We start from the raw sequence: 24,352 nt of genomic DNA, 5'->3' as shown, positions 1-24,352 counted from the left end.
GTTTTCAATACACATTCTGCCATTTTTCAAGCATTATGCAGCAGGTTATAATAATAATATATTTAGATGCGACTTAGACGAAAAACAACGTGAACTATTTGCCAACTGATTTAGAGCGGAATATATTTCGTCTAAAATTGATTCTCAAAATAAATTGTATTTACACAACATTCGGAATAGACCGGCAATGTTGCACACCATATAACACAGATACACAGCGATACATACAGTTGAAAGAAACAACTCTATATTTAACATGAAAAGTAACTTTTATTTTGTAATTTACTAATTATTCACATATGCAGTTGAAAAAAGGATTATTTTCGGTGTAAATAGTGTTCTTTCACTTCGGACTGGGTTATGTTGTTCATAATTTGAAGAATAAAGGCGACATGATGTGTGTTCACTTCTGGCTACATGAAGATGGGGTTATAAATGGCGATCCGATAAGACCGGACATAACAGATAGACGTCAAAATGTTAAAATATGTTATGTCAGGTCTTATTGATAGGACTAAAAATATGAGCTGATAAACAAACGCTAACCTTGTTTAACTTTTTGCCCGACCTCTCTGTTCTGCTTAACATTCTTGAATAATTTTGATTTGCTGCCATGCAAAATTTTGTCCGAAGTTCAGTTGTTTACCGAATTACCCATCTTCACCAAGCAAACAAATGACGTGACTTATACACACGCCATTACGCCGCTTGACAGAACAAATAGGCAACCCGTATCCTCGATGATTTTATTCAATAACACTCCATTCCAGATGCAATATCTTCCTAATTTGAATTGCAGAAAGCTAGGGCCTAAGAAGCGACAACGCTTAACATCTAATGATGTTCCGGGCTTCTTCTCTACATGAACTAAAATCCTGAACAAATGCTAACATGAGTCACTTTCCGTTTCCTCAAGCGTTTCCGTTATAAAAACTTTTATTTAGTAATTGCAAATACGGTATGCATACACTATACATTTGTACCATGGTCTCACGAACCTAATAAAAGTCCAGTTTATAATAATAATCGCGTAGATATGTTTTTTTGCAGTTATTGGAAAGAACAAGATGGCGTCGTTTTAAGAAAAAAATTAAAAAAGTAGTCCGCCAGGCTACAAGTCACTGACTTGTATATATTTTTAGACAATTCAGATTAAAACCAAGTGGGGTTTTCCCTCATGACGTCAGAGTGTAAAAATAGTCTGGTTTACCTGCCCCTCCTTCACTGTCGTACTATAATACATAGTACGACGGGAAGCAGACAAGTCTAAAATAGCCGCAATATAGGTCATATTCATCCGCTTTGTTTTCGGTGCTCTTCTTTATGAGAGGATGTAGAAAGTGGATGCGCTTTGCCGTTTTGCACTAAGAAGTGACGGGCTTTCATTTTCCCGTCTTAATTCCATTGGAGGCGGAGCTTACGCACCGCCCCAATTAGATGTATAAAAAATACCGTGTTCACACTAGCAGATCGGTTTTATTTTTATCAGGCACTAATTGACTGTAATTGGTATTTGACATTTAAAACTCATCAAAATATAATCTAGTTTGCGTCCACACTAGGCAAAGAAATGTGGTTTAAATATATACATGCAATGTTGGAAGTTAACAAATATTTTGCAATAAGCAAAAAAGGTAACAAAGAAGGAGGCTAACAGAAACAAGAAGGAGTCATCAATGTTTAAACTTCTGTGTTCATCTAAGAATTTCTGTTCATTCCATCTGTAGTCCATTTTGAGCATCAGCATGACTCCATATCGCAATTTAATGTTTTTGTTTCATCAACACTCCAATTATTTTTGCCAGCCACAGCATCAATTGTTTGATACAAAAGAGAAACACATAGTATTCTTTCCGCCAAAAGGTAAGATCTGTGGATTTGGGATTGTAAAACCAGTTATAACTCACATTTGCGTTCACACTTGTAAAATAATGTAGTATTACTTTTTAATATGGTATTTTATTAAAACCACCTTCCGAGGTAGTTTTCATTTTCCCGTCTTAATTCCATTGGAGGCGGAGCTTACGCACCGCCCCAATTAGATGTATAAAAAATACCGTGTTCACACTAGCAGATCGGTTTTATTTTAATCAGGCACTAATTTGCTATAATTGGTATTTGACATTTAAAACCCATCAAAATATAATCTAGTTTGCGTCCACACTAGGCAAAGAAATGTGGTTTAAATATATACATGCCATGTTGGAAGTTAACAAATATCTTGTAATAAGCAAAAATAAGGTTACAAAGAATTGAGGCTAACAGAAACAAGAAGGGGTCATCAATATTTAAACTTCTGTGTTCATCTAAGAATTTCTGTTCATTCCATCTATTGTCCATTTTGAGCACCAGCATGACTCCATATCGCAATTTAATGTTTTTGTTTCAACAACAGTCCAATTACTTTTGCCAGCCACAGCATCAATTGTTTGATACAAAAGAGAAACACATAGTATTCTTCCACCAAAAGGTAAGATCTGTGGATTTGGGATTGTAAAACCAGTTATAAACCACATTTGTGTTCACATTTGTAAAATAATGTAGCATTACTTTTTAATGTAGTATTAAAACCACCTCCTGAGGTAGTTTTTATGCTACATTACAGAAACCACTTGATCTTTACAAAATTCACGTTTTACACCACATATAGTGTGGACGCAAACGAGTTTAAAAAATAAACCCAAGTTAATGTAGGATTAAAAACGTAGTCTGAACACGGTATTAATGCCACATTACAGAAACCACTTGACCTTTACATAATTCACGGTTTAAACCACATATAGTGTGGACGCAAACAAGTTTAAAAAATAAACCCAAGTTAATATAGGATTAAAAACGTAGTCTGAACATGGTAAAAATTGATTTTCTACCTATCATTTCATTTGAAAGTCATGTTTTTCATGTATATAAAATCAATACTTGATTAAAACTTTAAAGAAACCTTATAAATACAATCATTTACTATTTAGAATATTTATTAATTAGAAAAACAGGTTTATTTGAAGGCTAGATTGAATATATAAGGATACGCTAACTGAAATATAGCCACCATTTTTAAATTCAAGATGGCTGCCACAATTATGGCCGAAAAAAATGTTACCAATGGAATTCTTAAAAAGTATCACATAAGCTTTCATAAAAACATAACTTTTCAAAATATAGGAAAAAAATCACAGGATTACATTTTGCCACAGACTATGTACTGTTTTAGCTCGACTTTTCAAAGAAAAAGTAGAGCTATTGCATTCGCCCCGGCGTTGGCGTTGCCGTTGGTTAAAGTTTTTGATAAAGTCAAATATCTCTGTTACTATGAAAGATATTTACTTGAAACTTAAAATATTTATTTACTATCAAAGTCTACAACAGGAGAAACAATTCCCATAACTCTGATTTGAATTTTGACAGAGTTATGCCCCTTTTAACTTAGAATTTTTGGTTAAAGTTTTTGATTAAGTCAAATATCTCTGTTACTATCAAAGCCATTGACTCGAAATTTAAAATATTTATTTACTATCAAAGTCTACATCAGGAGAAACAATCCTCATAACTCTGTTTGAATTTTGATGGAGTTATGCCCCTTTTTAACTTAGAATTTTCGGTTAAAGTTTTTGATAAAGTCAAATATGTCTGTTACTATCAAAACTGTTGACTTGAAACTTAAAATAGTTATCTACTATCAAAGTCTTCACCAGGAGAAACAATCCACATAACTCTGATTTGAATTTTGACAGAGTTATGCCCCTTTGTGACTTAGAATTTTTTTTTTGTTAAAGTTTCTGATAAAGTCAGATATCTGTTACTATCAAAGCTATTGACTTGGAACTTAAAATAATTATAAACTATCAAAGTGTACACTTGGAGAAACAATCCCCATAACTTTGTTTGAATGTTGTCAGTGTTATGCCCCTTTTAACTTAGAATGTTTGTTTAAAGTTTTATAAAGTTTTTACTGGCACAGCTCTAATTTTGAGTCAAGCACTGAGAAAAGTCGAGCGCGCTGTCTTATGGACAGCTCTTGTTACACCTGGTTTCGTCGATATCTCAGTTTGTCAAAAAATATCTATGTTATAAAAAAGTTGTGAAAATCAACCTATTGTTGTCCAGCATTGTATTAATTATAATCAGGTAAGTTTGTATGTTTGTTTTGTATGTTATTTAGTCTTTCCAGTTTAAATGTTCGCAAGTTTGCATTTAATTCCCAATAATTAGTCGAAAAAGGGAAAATGAAAGTTCACCTGTCAGAGTGATTTGACAGAATTCTATCAGGATACCTCATGAGACAGTCAGTGAAAAAAATATGAAGATGAAAATAAATGTATGCTAATGATGACATATGAAAAATGATGTGCTATTGTTCATATTTCAATAAAATATATATCTGTAAAAACACTAATGTTTGCATGTAAATTTTAAAAATTTAAAAAGTTGTATGTATGTACTATTGAATTAAGATGTTTTATTTGTCAGTAAAATCAAGATCATATTTACATTCTATTTTATTAAGAAGCATGGGATGTAATGACAATATAGACGTCCTACACAGATACAAAATTGACAATATAGACGTCCTACACAGATACAAAATGTAGTCCTAGACAGACGATATCATTATGTTGAACTTCAGGTATGTCGATGCAATTTTTGCAGTCCCTTAAAATATCAAGGTAACGGTATTTGACTGTTTTTTGTAGAAACTTAAAAAAATCATCTTGTGTGAAACTGTTGGCCCAATTTTAAAATAATTTCACACAAATAGTCCTTGTGTGACTTTGTTCTGTAGGGATAATACACGTTTTTTTGTGTATTAACGTCTGCAGAAGCCCACGGGATTGTGACCGAGACCGAAGGTCGAGGTCACAAACATATCGCAAGGGCTTCTGCAGACGTTAATACACAAAACAAATGTGAATATTTCACAACTTGACGATTCCGGTATATTTTTTATTTACCATTCCTGTTGTTCTTGGAAACGGTAAACATGTTTTAAATATCCGTATCCAGGGCCCGAAAATAAATAACACTATCAAAAGCACATCCTGAAGGTTTTTAACCGATTTTTTTATCTCTCATTATTACAAACATAGAATTACCAATAATTGTTCATATCATTTCACAATTTGGTAGACTTGATCACAATTTCAAGAGTAATAACTTTACATCCGAGTTACATTGAGTACGGACACGCAGTTGGAGTACCGATGAGTACGAACGTAGTGTCAAGTTTCCAAGCTGTTTATATAAATTCTTCGAGAAATTAGATAAAAACATACCGACTGATACTTACCAAAATCATAAATATGATACCTAAAAACAAAGAATCGCACAGGTAAACACGCAATTCTTTAGCATTCATGGTTGTCTTCAAAATCTGAATTGACGCCGAGTTCTAAAAGGGGTGTAAACAAGGGAAGAAACGAGTACGAACAGAGTTGGGGGCAGCGCATTTGGCGTTAGTTACTGATACAGTAAAACATTCTATGGTTTAGATTGCATCTTTAATGCTTCAAGTAGAGGTTTTTATGAAAAAAAACAAGATGCGGATACCAGATGTCAATCTGCGCAGAATTACATATACGTCCCTGGGAAAGCATTTCAAAAATAAAAATCGGGTATTAACAGCACGTGAATTGCCTTGTTTGCACATGATTTTTCTCCCGTTAATACATGGGCAGATTCAGTGAAAAAAGTAGTTTTTATGCAAGAAGGATTGTTCAGATTAATTTGATCAGTCAAAAAACATGGCTGCCAGGGGGCGTGGTCACTTTTCTCTTTATTTATACAGTAGAAATGTATATAGCGGAAACATAAAAAATCTTCGTGGTATAAAACTGTTGGGCCCGATTTTAAAATTATTTCACACAAATAGTCCTTGTGTGACCTTCTACAAAGATTGCACAACAGGACTTTCAGAATTTAAAAAAAAAATGTGTAAAAGGTTTCCAACTTAGAGCGGGTTGTTTTGTTGTTTTTTTCGAAGAAAAAATGGGGGACACAAATAGGCTGCGTCTATCCATCCTTCCTTCCGTTCGTTACACCTCATGTCGGGTCCATAAATCCACAAAGGGATTTTGAAATATCTTGGCATCAATGTTCACCATAATGAGATGACATGTCATGTGCTACCTCCAAGGTCAAGGTCACACTTAGAGGTCAAAAGTTAACAGGGTCTGTTTTGAATCCAATCCATAAAGGGATTTTGAAATAACCTGGCATAAAGGTTTACCATAATGAGAAGATGTGTCATGTGCAAAACCCAGACCCCTATCTCCAAGGTCAAGGTCACAATTAGAAGTACGAGTTAAAAGTAAAAAGTTAACAGGGTCTGTTTTGTGTCGGGTTCATAACTCTGCCATTCATCAAAGGATTTTGAAATAACTTAATACAAATGTTTCCCATAATAAGATGACATGTCATGCGCAAGATCTAGACCCTTAGCTCTAAGGTCAAGGTCACACTTATAGGCCAAAGGTCAGATACAAGAATGACTTTGTCTGTAGCATTCCTTCTTTATGCATGGAGGGATTTTGATGTAACTTGGCACAATTGTTCATGAGATGGAGTGTCATGCACAAGAACCAGGTCCCTAATTTAGAATTACTTCCCTTTGTTGTTACTATAAATAGCTTATAATGTAACTTTTTAGCTCACCTGAGCACGAAGTGCTCAAAGGTTAGCTTTAGTGATCACCTTGTGTCTGTCGTCCGTCTGTCAACAATTTGACTGTTAACAATCTAGAGGTCATATTTTTGGCCCAGTCTTAATGAAACTTTGTCAGAATGTTACCCTCAATAAAATCTTGGACGAGTTCGATATTGGGTCATCTGGGGTCAAAAACTAGGCCACCAGGTCAAATCAAAGGAAAAGCTTGTTAACACTCTAGAGGTCACAATTTTGGCCCAATCTTAATGAAACTTGGTCAGAATGTTACCCTCAATAAAATCTTGGACAAGTTCGATATTGGGTCATCTGGGGTAAAAAGTAGGTCACCAGGTCAAATCAAAGGAAAAGCTTGTTAACACTCTAGAGGTCACATTTTTGGCCCAAACTTAATGAGACTTGGTCAGAATGTTACCCTTAATAAAATCTTGGATGAGTTCGATATTGGGTCATCTGGGATAAAAAAGTAGGTCACCAGGTCAAATCAAAGGAAAAGCTTGTTAACACTGTAGAGGCCGCATTTATGACTGTATCTTCATGAAACTTGGTCAGAATGTTAATATTGATGATTTTAAGGTCCAGATTGAATCTGGGTCATGTAGGATCAAAAACTAGGTCACCCGGTCAAATCAAAGGAAAAGCTAGTTTACACTGTAGAGGCCACATTTATGATTATATCTTAATGAAACATGGTCTAAATGTTAATCTTGATGATCTATAGCTCAATTTCAAATCTGGGTTGGGTGGGATCAAAAACTAGGTCACCAGGTCAAATCGAAGGAAAAGCTTGTTAATACTCTAGAGGCCATATTTATGACTGTATCTTCATGAAATTTGGTCAGAATGTTAAAGTTGATGATCTTTAGGATAAATTCAAATCTGGGTCATGTTGGGTCAAAAACTAGATCACCATGTCAAATCAAAGGAAAAGCTAGTTAACACTTAAGAAGCCACATTTATGACCATATCTTAATGAAACTTGGTCAGAATGTTAATCTTGATGATCTTTAGGTCAAGTTTAAATCTGGGCCAGGTGGATTCAAAAACTAGGTCACTAGGTCATATCAAGGGAAAAGCTTGTTAACACTCTAGAGGCCACATTTATGACTGTATCTTCATGAAACTTTGTCAGATTATTAAACTTGATGATCTTTAGGTCAAGTTCGAATCTTGGTCATGTCGGGTCAAAAACTAGGTCACGGGGTCAAATCCAAGGAATAGCTAGTTAACACTTTAGAGGCCAAATTTATGACCATATCTTATTGAAACTTAGAATGTTAATCATGATGAATCATGGTCAACAGGTCAGGTGAGTGATACAGGGCCTTCATGGCCCTCTTGTTTATTACTGGCCATAGGGAAAAATCGAGACATGCAATTTTTAGGTTTAAGAAGCTGTGTGAGGGTGTGGAGACATACAATGGAACACTGTTAATTTTCCATATTTTATTGCTCGCTGAATTTTAAACAACAGTAACACTGTTTATTCTGTTGGAACACAAATAACAATGAGAAATTTCCAGCGTGGATAACCATAGATCTTATGGAACATCATTAAAGTTCAAAACTGACTTTTCGATAAAAAACATTGAAATATAAATGCAAGATTAACAATTGAATCTCCATAAGTTGTAACATCATCACACTGGATAACCGGCTATCCTGACACCCGCTGGACAAAAAAACCCGCTGGAAATGTAACCCAGCTGTAAATCGGTAGGTAAAGTTATTCATTTATTTCTATTGAAACAAAGCCAATTCTTGCAAATCACCTGGACGGTATTGTCAAGGAATGGACATGGCTTACATTTACAATTTCTGGGCCGAAAACGATCGTTACGTTTTAAGAATTTCCCTAACAATTTCTTAAGTTTGAAAAATCGAGAAAAAATCCAAAGTTTCGCGCAAATTGTTTTGTTTATGAACAACCTGTGAAAACTTTTATCATCTGGCTTAACAGATGTGTGCTTTCGGAACACCTGTGTGAAGTTTCCGGATTCTACGTTATTTCGTAAAAATATATTAGCCGTTAAATAGGCATGGTCGTAAAAAAATGACTGTCGAAAGCGGCCGCTGTATTTGCAATAGGCAGACCTTGAAGTCAGCTTTTGGCTGTTGAGAAAACAGCTGTATGAAAGTAAAGAAAATGTCTTGTAAACATGTTTTATGCCACGTATTGTCTCTTCTTCATGTATATTTTGCATCTGTTTAATCTATCTGTGTTTTTGCGATTTCTTTCGTCTTTCATTTGTGTAAAATCTGTATACTTGCAGTCAGTAAACAGTTTATATATACTTACGTATGGTTCTTATTACCATGTTGAGTAATTTTGGTTGATTTCATTATCATTTTTCTTTTGGTTTAGGGTTTTAAAGTTGCTTAGTTCCTTTCGTCCGTCCGTCCGCCCGCAGTGTCTTGTCCAGGCTGTGATTCTTCATGCATGGACTGATTTTCAAGTATTGATTTTTAAACTTTAAACATGTGTTACCAATGATACAAATATATGTGAGGCCCAATCACAAATGGCCACCTCCAGTGTCAGTATCACAAAAAAAAAGCACTTTAACACTGAGCTATATAAGTATTTTGTGTCGGACTGGCAGTTTCTACACGCATAGACCAAATTTCAAATATATTCATGTTATTCCATATGTTTATAAAGCAGCAGTTCTTGTCCGGCTTATGACTTTATTATCCCTTGAGAGATTTTGAGATATGTTACACAAATGTTTACTACAGCCAAATGATCTTGGACATGCAAGAGTCATTACCCTTGCTTGAACATTAAGGTCGTACTTTCGGATCCGGTCTCTAAGCAACAGTTTGTGTCCGGAGCGTAGCTTTGTTAGCCCACCATCATCAGATGGTGGGCTATTCAAATCACTCTGCGTCCGTGGTCCGTCGTCCTTCCGTCCGTCCGTCCTTCCGTTAACAATTTCTCGTTATCACATCTCCTCAGAAACTACCAGGGGGATTTTGACCAAACTTTGTCAGAATGATGTATTGGTACCCTAGTTGTGTCCCGCTGAAAATCAGACTGGTTCAACAATTTTTGAATGAGTTATAGCCCTTTGTTTATTTCTATAATTTACATAGATTTATATAGGGAAAAACTTTGAAAATCTTCTTGTCCAAAACCACAGAGCCTAGGGCTTTGATATTTGGTATGAAGCATCATCTAGTGGTCCTCTACCAAGATGATTCAAAGTATTTCCCTTGGGTCTAATATGGCCCCGCCCCGGGGGTCAAATGGTTTATATGGACTTATATAGGGAAAAACTTTGAAAAACCTCTTGTTCAAAACCACAGGACCTAAGGGCTTTGATATTTTGTATGTGACATCATTTAGTGGTTTTCTACTAAGATTTTTCAAATTATCCCCCTAGGGTCAAATATGGCCCCGCCCCGGGGGTCACATGGTTTACATAGACTTATATAGGGAAAACTTTGAAAATCTTCTTGTCCAAACCACAAAGACTAGGGCTTTGGCATTTGTAATGTAGCATCATCTAGTGGTTCTCTACCAAGTTTGTTCAAATTATCCCCCTAGGGTCAAATATGGCCCCGCCCTGGGGGTCACATGGTTCATATAGACTTGTAAAGGGAAAAGCTTTTAAAATCTTCTTGTCAATAACCTACAACATTCAGATTTGGACCACATGTATGGTTTTGAGTGGCAAGATGAACCTTGACATGAGTTGACCTTGATTTTGACCTAGTGACCTACTTTCACATTTCTGTAGCTACAGCCTTCAAATTTGGACCACATGCATAGTTTTATGCACTGTAAAAACCTTTGATCTTGACATTGACCTAGTGACCTACTTTCACATTTTTGAAGGTACAGGCTTCAAATTTGGACCACATGCATAGTTTCGTGTTCTGAAATGAAATTTGACCTTGATTTTGACCTAGTGACCTACTTTCACATTTCTCAAGCTACAGCCTTCAAATTTGGACCTTAGGCATAGTTTTGTGTACCGAAACAAACCTTGACCTTTACATTGACCTAGTGACCTACTTTCACATTTTTGAAGGTACAGGCTTCAAATTTGGACCACATGCATAGTTCTGTGTTCCGAAATAAACTTTGACCTTAAGATTGACCTAGTGACCTACTTTCAAATTTCTCAAACTACAGCCTGCAGACTTGATGTACATGCATAGTTTTGTGTACAAAGAACTTTGTCCTTGAAATTGATCTAGTGACCTACTTTCACATTTCTCAAGCTACAGCTTTCGAATTTGGACCACATGCACAGTGATGTGTACAGAAATGAAATTTGACCTTGAGCTATTCATTAAGACTTGAAATTTGGAACACTCAAAAATGGCACATTGGTGGGCGCCAAGATCACTCTGTGATCTCTTGTTATTCAGTGTGGTATTTTGAAATACTTGTATATTATTAATTACACAGTAAAACTCAGGAAGGTCAATGTTGCATTTTTGATTAATGTTTATACTATAGTGACGTATAATAGAACTTTTATTTTCATGCGGTTTTATTTGATAGCTGACTGTGTATGGCTTGGCAATTTCACTTGTTTCAATATGTCCTTTTTTTTCGACCATGCCTATTTAACGGCTAATATATTTTTTCAGAAAGAACATAGAACCCAGAAACTTCACACAGGTATTCCGGAAGGACACATCTGTTAAACTGTTAAACCAGATGATAAAAGTTTTCACAGGTTGTTCATAAACAAAACGATTTGCGCAAAACTTCGGATTTTTGCTCATTTTTTCAAACTGAAGAAATTGTTAGGGAATTTCTAAAAATATAACGATCGTTTTCGGCTCAGAAATTGTAAATGTTTGTTTGTTTGTTTTGGGTTTAATACCGTTTTTCAACAGTATTTCAGTTATGTAACAGCGGGCAGTTAACCTAACCAGTTTTCCTGGATTCTGTACCAGTACAAACCTGTTTTCCGCAAGTAACTGCCAACTTCCCCTCATGAATCAGTGGTGGAGGACTAATAACTTTTTGTCTAGCATTAATACGGCTTACAAGAATGAATTGATACTAATAAAGATGTAACCTGTGACCATTCCTCATCTTCAAACATCACCTGACCTCAGTTTGACCTTAACCTCATTTTGGACTTAGGTTGCTTTGTATCGACAAGGATGCCACCGGGGGCATCAAGTGTTTATTGAACGCAGCTCCTTGTTTGTCCAGCGGGCGTCAGGATAGCCTGTTATCCAGTGTGATCATTGGTTAACTAAAATAGGTAAAATGATTGGTCAGTTAGTGACAGTATATTGGTGGCTTGGGCATAATTACTCTTAAAGCTATTGATAAATCAAAGTGGCATATGACAATGTACCTAATTTAAATGATGTTCAAGGGTGACAATTTAATGTGTCAGCTTGGACAATAACGTTTTGTTCAGCTTCAACAATAAAAGTCAACAAATGGTCTTATCATAATTATGTAAAAGTCAAAATTAGTTTATTTGTCCAGACAGTGGTTGGTAATAAATCTTACCTCAAACAGTTAAAAAAGTATCAATTTGTTATATCCAAGATATAAAAATTATATAATTCATGTTAAGGTCTGTAGAATTGGCATGGAAATGAAGTGAAAAATATCTGAAGTATGTACTACAAAGTCAACTGTGTTTGAAATATAAAATGCATTTAAACATAAAAGGGAAAGACAATGTTGTTCTTATGTTAACTCCATCTAGTAGGATTTCTTAAATCATTTAAAGAAGTGAAAGAATTTTCAAAATCGGTTTAAGAATGAGAAAGTGATGAGCATTAGGCTGAACACCACTAAATCCGGCTGTTCTTTAGTTCATATAAAATCCACTTATTTTATAACGTTTTTTTGACATTTTCTAGCAGATCAGATTTTCAGAGACTTATATTCCCGTAAAGAAATGTATTGCTACTTTAGAAGTTTCTCTTCTCGAGACATTAAATTCTTACGCCGCCATTTTTACCTAGCATGCGATAGGAACATGACGATTTCGATAGAATGCAAAGTGATACATACTAAAACTTTCATACTTGAACTTTTTGACAAATTTATTATTGAGACATAAATTCATTTTACTGTCAAATCGCCAAATAGTGGAGCGCACTGTCTTACAGACAGCTCTTGTTCTTCAGGTGAGTGGCTTAGGCCCATGTAGGCCTCTTGTAAAATAGTTTCACACAAATGGTCCTTGTATAACCCTCTACCAAGATTATTCAAATTATTACAATTCGTCAAGCAACATGGCCGCCAGGGTTCATGGTCACTTCCGTATATATGTTTTTTATAGTGGAGACTTTAAAAATCTTCTGGTATGAAACTACTGGCCAGATTTTAAAATAAATTCATGTGTATGGTCCTTGTGTGACCCTCTACCAAGATTATTCAGATTAGTTAAAAACATGGCCCCCAGTGGGTGTATATGTATGTAGTGGAAACTTTAAAAATTTTCTTTGATATTGTCTTGTAGTATTCTATGTCATCATTCCCTAAACCTCTTCCCTCTCCCACCTCCCCTTCACTTTCCACCTTCAACACACACACACATTAACTTAGCAGAATCTTTTAAGATATTCTCGTCAATAAACAGTGGCACTATTTCAAAATAGTTTCCCAGATATTTCCTTGCATAATCATCTGACCGATGTGTTCAAGTAAGTGGTTTAACTCAGGTGAGTGATATAGGGCCATCCAGGCTCTCTTTTTTTTCTCTCTGTATATATGTAATTGTTATTATGTAATCTACACAATAGTTAATGCTGTTCATTTATGTCTATTATTTTACTTTTCAAGCCACTCAGTAAACACCCAGAATTGAAAAATGACATTTCATTTTGGATTCCTGCCAATTATGAGGAGAACAATTTCTATGATCTTGTACGTTCTGTAGGAGGAGATCTTATAGAAAATGTAGAACTGATTGATGAGTTTGAGAACAAAAAATCTGGGAAAACAAGTCACTGCTACAGATTGATATACAGACATATGGAGAGACCACTGACACAGGATGAAGTCAATTTAGTGCACCAGAAAATAGCAACAGATGCTACTAGTAATCTTGGAGTAGTGATTAGATAAACTTCTATTTGAATCACCTTTTTCTTTACAAGGTGTTCTTTGATGTAAAACAATACCATTGATTTTATACATCATTGTAAAGATTTTATGGGTGGTGACAGGAACATTTTTAGTTTTGATTATTTTTGAATATATGGTTAAAAAGTGGTTTTGGTGGGCTGTTTTCCATTGTAAATTTCAGCCATTTTTGATACTAGATTAAAAAAAGGTCATTGGACTCGCCCGTGCGCAGGCGTCCTGATTTGGTTAAGGTTTGGTATGTAACTTGGTATCTCAGTAACCACTTGTGGGAATGGATTGAAACTTCACACACTTATTCACTGTGATAAACTGACTTACATTACACAGGTTCCATAACTCTATTTTGCATTTTTACAAAATTATGCCCCTTTTTCGACTTAGCAGTTTTTGGTTAAGTTTTTGTATGTAAGCTGGTATCTCAGTATCCACTAAAGGGAATGGATTGAAACTTCACACTTGTTTACTGTCATTATTCTGACATGCACTAAGCAGGTCCCGTAAATCTGCTTTGCATTTTTGCACAGGTTCCATAACTCTACTTTGCATTTTTACAAAATTATGCCCCTTTTTCGACTTGGCAGTTTTTGGTTAAGTTTTTGTATGTAAGCTGGTATCTCAGTATCCACTAGTGGGAATGGATTGAAACTTCACATACGTGTTCACTGTCATGATCTAACATGCACTGTGAAGGTCCTGTAATGCTACTTTGCATTTTTACAAAATTATGCCCCTTTTTCGACTTGGCAGTTTTTGGTTAAGTTTTTGTATGTAAGCTGGTATCTCAGTATCCACTATTGGGAATGGATTGAAACTTCACACACTTGTTCACTGTCATCATCTGACTTGCACTAAGCAGGTCCCATAACTCTACTTTGTTTTGTTTTTTCAAAATTATGCCCCTTTTTTGACTTAGCAGTTTTTGGTTAAGTTTTTGTAAGTAAGCTGGTATCTCAGTATCCACTTATGGGAATGGATTGAAACTTCACACACTTGTTCACTGTCATGATATGACATGCAGAGCATGCAATAACTCTTCTTTTCATTTTTACAAAATTATGCCCCTTTTTCAAGTTAGCAGTTTTTGGTTAAATTCTTATATGTAAGCTGGTATCTCAGTACCCACTAATGGGAATGGATTGAAACACATACTTGTCCACTGTCATGAGCTGATAAGCACTGTGCAGGTTCCATAACCCTGTTTTGCATTTTTACAAAATTATGACCCTTTTCCGACTTTTGTATTCATTCAATTGACAAGGCTGTTGAATAGACGAGCGTTGCTGTCCTCCGACAGCTCTTGTTCCCCTATTGGTTGAAAACCAGTTTCGGGACTGTAGAATTGCGCTTTTCCATCTGTCATTCAGTCATTCCATCCATATGCAGTTTTATGTCCAGTCAATAACTTCGTCATTCAAAATGGTCCATAACTCTGTCACTCACCAAGGAATTTTAATTATGTCTCCCCCCCCCCCTCCACCCTCCACTGGGGGAGACATACTGTTTTTGCCCTGTCCATCCTTCCGTCTGTCTGTCACACTTCATTTCCGACTTCATAGGGTGGCAGGGATTACGGAGTAGACGACCCCTATTGTTTTTGGGGTCACTCCATCAAAGGTCAAGGTCACAGGGGCCTGAACATGGAAAACCATTTCCAGTCAATAACTTAAGAATCACTTGACCTAGAATGTTGAAACTCCATAGGATGATTGGTCTTGCAGAGTAGATGACCCCTATTGATTTTGGGGTAACTCTGTTTAAGGTCAAGGTCACAGGGGCCTGAACATGAAAAACCATTTCCGATCATTAACTTGAGAACCACTTGACCCAGAATGTTGAAACTTCTTAGGATGATTGGACATGCAGAGTAGATGACCCCTATTGATTTTAGGGTCACTCTGTTCAAGGTCAAGGTCATAAGGGCCTGAACATGGAAAACCATTTCCGATCAATAACTTGAGAACCAATTGACCAAGAGTGTTGAAATTTCATAGGATGATTGGACATGCAGAGTGGATTAACCCTATTGATTTTGGGGTCACTCTGTTAAAGGTCAAGGTCACAGTGGACAGAACATGGAAATTCATTTCCAGTCAGTAACTTGAGAACCATTTGACCTAGAACCTTCAGACTCCAAAGGGTGGCAGGGCTTATGGAGTAGATGACCCCTATTGTTTTGGAGGTCACTCCATCAAAGGTCAATGTCACAGGGGCCTGAACATTGAAAACAATTTCCGATCAATAACTTGAGAACCACTTGAGCCAGAATGTTGAAACTTCATAGGATGATTAGACATGCAGAATAGATGACCCCTATTGATTTTAGGGTCACTCTATTAAAGGTCAAGCTCACAGTGGACAGAACATTGCAATCCATTTCCGGTCAATAATTGAAAACCATTTGACCTAGAACCTTCAGACTTCATAGGGTGAAAGGACTTACAGAGCAGATGATCCCTAATGTTTTTGGGGTCATGCCATCAAAGATCAAGGTCACAGGGGGCTGAACATAGAAAACTCTTTCCAATCAATAACTTTAGAATCACTTGACCCAGAATGTTGAAACTTATTAGGATGATTGGACATGCAGATTAGATGACCCCTACTGATTTTGGGGTCACTTGATCAAAGGTCAAGGCCACAGGGGCCTGAACATAGAAAATATTTCCAATTCATAACTTTAGAACTGCTAGACCCCAAATGTTGAAACTTAGTGGGATGATTTGACATGCAAAGTAGATGATCCCTATTGCAGCCAACCATCAGTGTCTCTTTGACTTTTGCTCCTGTGCCCTATTGACTTCTTGCCTATACGACTATGCAGTGGGGGAGACATGCGCTTTTCTACAAAAGCATCTTCGAGTTATACCACCACAAAACGAAGTTTAGGGGGGTATATAGGAGTGAGCTTTGCGGTCGATCGGTCGGTCGGTTGGTCCATTGGTTGTTGTGGTTTCAGGATGATAACTCATGAAAGGACTGACCGATTTGAATAATTTTTGTTACACAGGTGTAACATCAGAAAATACAGGTCAAGTTAGAATTTGGGGTCAATAGGTTAAAGGTCACCCTGAACAGTTAAACCGTTTCCGGATGATAGCTTGAGAACACTTGGGCCTGTGATAATATATTTTGGTACACAGGTGTTACATCATAAAATACAGGTCAGGTTTGACTTTGGGGTCTGTTGGTCAAAGGTCAAGGTCAAAGTGACTTGGAACAGTTAAACTGTTTCCGGATGATAACTCGAGAACACTTGGGCCTAGGATCATAATTTTTGGTACACAGGTGTAACTTGAAATACAGGTCAAGTTCGACTTTGAGGTCTGTAGGTCAAAGGTCAAGGTCACAGTGACTCGGAACAGTTAAACTGTTTCAAGATTACAGATAACTTGAGAACGCTTGGGTCTAGGATCTTAAATTTTTGTACACGGGTGTAACATGATTAAATACAGGTCATGTTCGACTTTGAAGTTAGTAGGTCAAAGGCCAAGGTCACAAAAACACAAAACAGTTAAACTGTTTCCGGGTGATAACTTGAGAACATTTGGGCCTAGGATCATGAAAACTGATAGCAAGGTTGGTTATGACCAGCAGATGACCTCTAATGATTTTGAGGTCAACAGGTCAAGGTCACAGTGACCCGGAACATTTAAACGGTTTTCAGACAATAACTTCACAACGCTTGGGACTAGGATCACAAAATTTAATAGGGAGGTTGGTCATAACCAGCAGATGACCCGTAATTATTTTGGGTTCCAAAGGTCATAGGTCATTTAAACCTTTTCCAGACAATAACTTGAGAACGCTTGGGCCAAGAATCATGAAACTTCATAGGGAGGTTGATCATGACCAGCAGATGACCTCTATTGATTTTGAGGTCAGTAGGTCAAAGGTCAAGCAAGTTCAGCTTTGACATTGGCTTTGTTCTGTGACAAGGCCATATTGTGGGGGTATAATTCGTCACTCCTGTGACAACTCTAGTTTTACTTGGCCTTGGCTCTAATATTTTCCATGATGAGATGATGTGTTATGTGCCAAAGCCAGATCTCGAGCTCTAAGGTCAAGGTCAGACTTGAAGGTCAAAGGTGAACAAGGCTTTTTTCTTGTTGGGTCTGTAACTCAAGAACCCATTAAGGGTTTTTAGCTCACCAGAGCACAAAGTGCTCAAGGTGAGCTATTGTGACCGGTCATTGTCCGGTGTCCGTCGACGTCCGTTAACATTTGCCTTGTGAACACTCTAGAGACCACATTTTTGACCCAATCTTTATGAAACTTGGTCAGAGAGTTTTTCTTGATGATCTCTAGGTCAAGTTCGAAACTGGGTCATGTGGAGTCAAAAACTAGGTCAGTAGGTCAAATCATAGGAAAAGCTTGTGAACACTCTAGAGACCACATTTTTGACCCAATCTTTATGAAACTTAGTCAGAATGTTTGTCTTGATGATCTCTAGGTCAAGTTTGAATCTGGGTCATGTGGGGTCAAAAACTAGGTCAGTAGGTCAGATCAATGGAAAAGTTTGTGAACACTCTCGAGGCCACATTTTTGACCCAATCTTTATGAAACTTGGTCAGAGTGTTAGTCTTGATGATCTCTAGGTCAGGGTCGAAACTGGGATATGTTGGTTCAAAAACTAGGTCAGTAGGTCAGATCAAAGGAAAAGCTTTTGAACACTCTAAAGACCACATTTTTGACCCAATCTTCATAAAACTTGATCAGAATGTTTGTCTTGATGATCTCTAGGTCAAGTTCGAAACTGGGTCATGTGGAGTCAAAAACTAGGTCAGTAGGTCAAATCATAGGAAAAGCTTGTGAACACTCTCGAGACCACATTTGTGACCTAATCTTTTTGAAACTTGGTCAGAATGTTTGTCTTGATGATTTCTAGGTCAAGTTCGAAACTGGGTCGTGTGGGGTCAAAAACTAGGTCAGTAGGTCAGATCAATGGAAAAGCTTGTGAACACTCTAGAGACTACATTTTTGACCCAATCTTTATGAAACATGGTTTAAACTTTAGTCTTGATGATCTCTAGGTCAATTTTGAAACTCGGTCATGTGGGGTCAAAAACTAGGTCACCTGGCCAGATCAAAGGAAAAGCTTGTGAACACTTTAGAGGCCACATTTGTGCCTCAATCTTTATGAAACTGAGTCAGAATGTTTGTCTTTATCATTTCTAGGTCAGATATGAATCTGGGTCATGTGCGGTCAAAAACTAGGTCACTAGGCCAGATCAAAGGAAATTCTTTTCAACACTCTAGAGACCACAATTTAAGTTTGAAACTTGTGGGAATTAGTCAGAATGATTGTTTTGATAATCAATAGGTCAAGTTTGAATCTGTGTCATTTGAGGTCAAAAACTAGGTCTCCGGTCAAATCAAAGGAAAAGCTTGTGAACACTCTAGAGGCCACAGTTGTACCAAATTTTTACCAAATTTAGTCAGAATGTTTGTCTTGATGATCTTTGGGTCAAGTTCAGTCTTGGTCATTCGGGGTCAAAAACTAGGTCAGTAGGCCAGATCAACTCTGGTGAGCGATGTATAGGGCCATCATGGCCCTCTTGTTAATATCACTTGGCACAAATGTACCTCATAACTAGGCAATTTGTCCTGCAAAAAATTCTGTCCCTTAGCTTAAAGGTCAAAGTCACACTTGGCAGTCAACTGTTAACATGGCATTAAGAAGGTCTGATTTGTGTCCAGTCCAGAACTCGGTCATCTATCAAAGTATTACAATATACCATGGCATAAATGTTTCCAATAACTAGACAACATGTCTTGTGCAAACCTAGAACCCTAGCTCAAAGGTCAAGGTCACATTTTGAGATCAAAGGTCAATAGGGTTGTTTTTCCTGTCTTGTCCATAACTTTGTCATGCAAAACAGGATTTAAATATTAGTTGGAAAAATATTCCCCTTGATGAGACGAGGTGTCATGCACAAAACACCCCTAGCTTGAATGTCAAGGTCACACTTGGAGGTCAGATGTAAACGGCTTATTTTCCCTATCTGGTCTGTAACCCGACAATCTATAAAGGGATTTTAATATTACTTCTTACAAATGTTCCCTATAAGATGATGTGTCATGTGCAACACTCAAACCCCTATGTCAAAGGTCAAGGTCACACTTAGAGGTCAAAGGTCTGTAGGTATTTAGCTCAGGTTTTCAGATCGCTCGCTTGATGTCCGGCATCCGGCATCTGTCTGTCGTCCGTCGTCCGTCAACATTTAGCTTGTGTATGCGATAGAGGCTGTATTTTTCAACTGATCTTCATGAAATTTGGTCAGAATGATTACCTTGATGAAATCTAGGACGAGTTCAAAAATGCGTCATCTGGGGTCAAAAACTAGGTCACTAGGTCAAATCAAAGAAAAACCTTGTGTATGCAATAGAGGCTGTATTTTTCAACTGATCTACATGAAATTTGGTCAGAATGATTACCTTGATAGAATCTAGGCCGAGTTCGAAAATGGGTCATCTGGGATCAAAAACTAGGTCACTAGGTAAAATCAAAGAAAAATCTTATGTATGCAAGAGGCTGTATTTTTCAATTAAGGTTCATGAATTTTGGTTAGAATGATTACCTTGATGAAATCTAGGCCAGGTTCGAAAATGGGTCATCTGGGATCAAAAGCTAGGTCACTAGGTCAGATCAAAGAAAAACCTTTTGTATGCGATAGAGGCTGTATTTTTCAATTGATCTTCATGAAATTTGTTCAGAATGATTGCCTTGATGAAATCTAGGCCAGTTACGAATATGGGTCATCTAGGGTCAAAAACTAGGACAATAGGTCAAATCAAAGAAAAACCTTGTGTATGCAATAGGGGCTGCATTTTACACCGGATCTTCATGAAATCTGATCAGAATGTTTGTCTGGATGAAATCTAGGTCGAATTTGAATATAGGTCATCCAGGGTCAAAAACTAGGTCACCCAGTCAAATTAAAGAAAAACCTTGGGTACGCAATAGGGGCTGCATTTTACACTGGATATACATAAAATTTAGTCAGAATGATTGCCTTAATGAAATCTAGGTCAAGTTAGAATATATGTCATCTTTGGTTAAAAACTAGGTCACTAGGTCAAATCAAAGAAAAACCTTGTGTATGCGATAGACTGTATTTTCCAATCGATCTTCATGAAATTTGGTTAGAATGATAGCCTTGATGAAATTAGTCAATTTTGAATACGGGTCATCTGGGGTCAAAAACTAGGTAGCTAGGACAAATCAAAGAAAAAGGTTTTTTATGCGATAGAGGCTGTATTTTTCAATTGAGGTTCATGAAATTTAGTCAGAATGATTACCTTGATCAAATCTAGGTCAAGTTTGAATGTAGGTTACCTTAGCTTAAAAACTAGGTCACTATGTCAAATTACATATTGTATATATATATATAATACAGTATTTTATTTTATGCTAACTGATGAAATACTGTGTTTTATCAGTGAGATATAATCCATATCACTCACTGTAAATGCCGATCTACTTGTACATTGTGTATGAATTTTAAATTATTTGCTTAAAACAGGATGAAAATTGTAGTCGCACTTTGTTCTTTATAGTAAATTTCTCGATTCAAATTACAAATGTATTTTACTTAATGAGAATTTCATAACATTAAGCAGCAAAAATTAAAATAAAATGGAACTTTATGTTGCATGCGTCTTTCTAACCTCACAAAACGTCTGACATCATGTCTGTTTACGCGCGTCAGTTTCCCGCGCTGAGATTAAAATTTATTTGAAAATGCACATCTCAGCGTAATTAAGCATAAAATAAAAAGAAAATTTGTTTGTTTTTCGTGAATATGGAATATATCTCACCTCGAAGTGAGAAAATTTTCACATTTTCACTCACGCTAAGCGCACTTGAAAATATTTGTAATTTTCTCACTTCGAGGTGAGATATATTCCATATTCACGAAAAACAAACCAATATCCTCTATGTTTATACATTATTGGCAGATATCAGATCATTATTTTATACTGCAGTAGAGAAAATTAGTTGCCTTCGAGTGGGGGACTTTGTATTGCCATGATGGCTATACATGTACTTCATTCACTTGTTTGTATTTGAATTGTTACAAAACTTGCAGTCTCATATGGTTCTGGGATAACAACTTATGTGTGAAAAGACTGAGAACCACTACCTTACCCTAGATTGATCATCAGAGGAAACTATTTGGGTTTGAACACATGGTTTTGCTGTACCTCTGTGATTCCAGCAGGTATAAAGTTTTGATTTCATACCTCATATTTTTATTTCGATGTAAATGAGATGTGAAACCAAAATTTTTTTGTCCTGTTTGGTGCCATATAACCTCTACTGTGTTGATGTGCGCTTAAACCCACATCAAATCAAATTAAAACTTTCATGATGTCTTAACTAGTATAAAACAGACATGGTGATGGATTACTGTTGTGTGCAATTGATTGTCAATTTATTTATTAATAATTAATTACATGAGTCAAATTCATGTAATTGATTATTATTTGATTATTATTTGGATGTATAATCAATTACTTTGACTGAAGTGATCGTGATTTCATGATGTGTACAATTACTTTAAATCAATTAAAAACTTATGTGCAATTGTGAAATTTCCTTTAAAGGATTATGCACTATCACAAATACAGAATTATATAGGTTCATCAAACTAGCACTGTCGGTTGGTCGGTCAGTATGTTGACCAATCAGTTTCCAGATGATAACTCAATGCTTGGGCTTAGGGTCTTGAAAGTTGATAGGTAGGTTGGTCATGACCAGCACATGACCCCTATTGATCTTGAGATCAGTAGGTCAAAGGTCAAGGTACTGTTAAATGGTTTCTGGATGATAACTTGTGAATGCTTGGGCCTAGGATCACAAAGCTAAATAGGGTGGTTAATCATGACCAGCAGATGACCCCTATAGATTTTGAAGGTCACATTGACCCAGAACAGGTCTATGGTTTCCAGATGATTACTCAAGAATGCTTGAGCCTAGGATCATGAAAGTTGATAGGGAAGTTGGTTGTGACCAGCAGATGACCCCTATTGATTCTGAGATCAGTATTCAGTAGATCAAAAGTCAAGGTCACAGTGACCCAGAACAGTAAAAGGGTTTCTGGACGATAACTTGAGAACGCTTGGGCCTAGGATTACGAAACTTGTTAGAGAGGTTGATCATGACCATCATCAAAGTAGCACAGTTGGTATAATGTCGGTCTTTACTGTGTTTGGTGCTGCGACAGCATCTGTTTCTATGTTATATAAATGCAGTGAAGCAATAACTGAATCTATTTCCTCCATGTGGTAGCCAGTTTTCACAGCAGAGCTATCAAATTGTTCATGTTTAGCAAGAAATGCATCTTTTGCAGATGTAAAGACTTGCAGAAGCAATTGATTATTGATATCTTTTTGGCATCTGTTGCAAAACAGACTGTGGCTTCAAATGTTTATACAGATTATCTGGTGGCATCGCTGTTATAGTACATGGCGGTTTGTGGAGATATGGGCCACTGTGAGAAAAATATTGAGAAATAAAGAGACCTATATCACATTGTAGATTGAAGTGAGTTCATATCCTAATTTCCCATGTATCTCTTTCTGGACACGCGACTGGAAAAAGTTCATGAAGTCATAAATATGGCGGCTTAAGAGAAAATGAAAAAGGCAGAAAATGCATGACTGCTGAATAATTATGTCATCAAAAACTATGTTTTAATTGTAATAATGGTATTTTTTGAAAGGTAATGTTTGTTCTAGCAGATAAAACATTTTTATGAAAAAGAAGATGGAATTTATTATGCTTAAAGTGGCATTATGCACATCTTACTGCACATTGTGTGTTTAGTTGAATGTTTTATAACAACAATTTTCGGTTCCTGTGCATTTAAATATGTTAAATTAATGATAATGCCACATAAATATTTGAAGTTGATGCTTTAGAAATAAAGAAATTGGACTAATAAATTAATAGTTCTTTTGTCATTTTGCATTTGGCAATAAGCATGGCCAACTGACCTTCCATATGTATCAAATGCCATATGTCATACCCTTTATGCTAAATGCCAAATGCTAATCATCAAATGCTTTAACTTTATGAATTAATGATCTGTATCCCTTAAACTAATGACTGTTACTTTTAATCACGTGCAAACATAATTATAAAGTTCAGTATGATTAGAAACAATAAACATGTTCTAAAGGTTACGAGATTATGTGATCAAAACTTTTCTTTCTAAAGTGTTAGGAAATTATTTTTAATAGAGACAAAGTTATGTAACAAAGGCCAATGGCTATTTAAAGGATGCATTCATACACTGATATATTCAGCTCTTTAACGCAAGTAACAGTTATCATTTATCATTTGACAATTACCATTTAACAGGCAATATTTGACATTAAGCATATAGCAAATAGCATTTTGCAATAAGTATTTGTCATTTAGCATTTGGTAATTAGCATGGCGTACCAGCCTTCCATAGTAATATATTATGTCATTTCGTTTTCAAAACATTTTGCATAAGGTGTTTGGCATTAGCATTGATATCGGATATTTAGCAATTGGCAGTTAACATGGCGCACTGGGTTTCTGTAGAAACATGTACATGAACATTAGCACCACTTTTGTAG

At 36.3% G+C, this 24,352-nt stretch overlaps 1 protein-coding gene across 5 annotated transcripts in view; it reads left to right on the top strand.

The window, feature by feature from the left end:
* Positions 1–24,352, top strand: part of LOC123549133 (phenylalanine--tRNA ligase, mitochondrial-like) — a 176,052-nt gene that overhangs the window by 105,416 nt on the left and 46,284 nt on the right. For 2 of the 5 annotated variants that reach the window (XM_053546631.1, XM_045336975.2), the window contains one exon: positions 13,436–23,693. The exons of 2 other annotated variants lie outside the window; for them this stretch is intronic. In XM_053546631.1, the coding sequence (XP_053402606.1) occupies positions 13,436–13,720 (285 nt within the window). In that variant the 3' untranslated portion in view covers positions 13,721–23,693. Of the gene's footprint in view, positions 1–11,262; positions 13,165–13,435; positions 23,694–24,352 lie in introns of those variants that run through there. One more of the 5 variants, XM_053546632.1, reaches the window with a different exon arrangement.

This window comes from Mercenaria mercenaria, chromosome 6 (assembly GCF_021730395.1).
Source record: "Mercenaria mercenaria strain notata chromosome 6, MADL_Memer_1, whole genome shotgun sequence".
Classification (NCBI taxonomy): Eukaryota; Metazoa; Mollusca; class Bivalvia; order Venerida; family Veneridae; genus Mercenaria; species Mercenaria mercenaria.
This window is presented reverse-complemented; position numbering and strand designations above follow the sequence as displayed.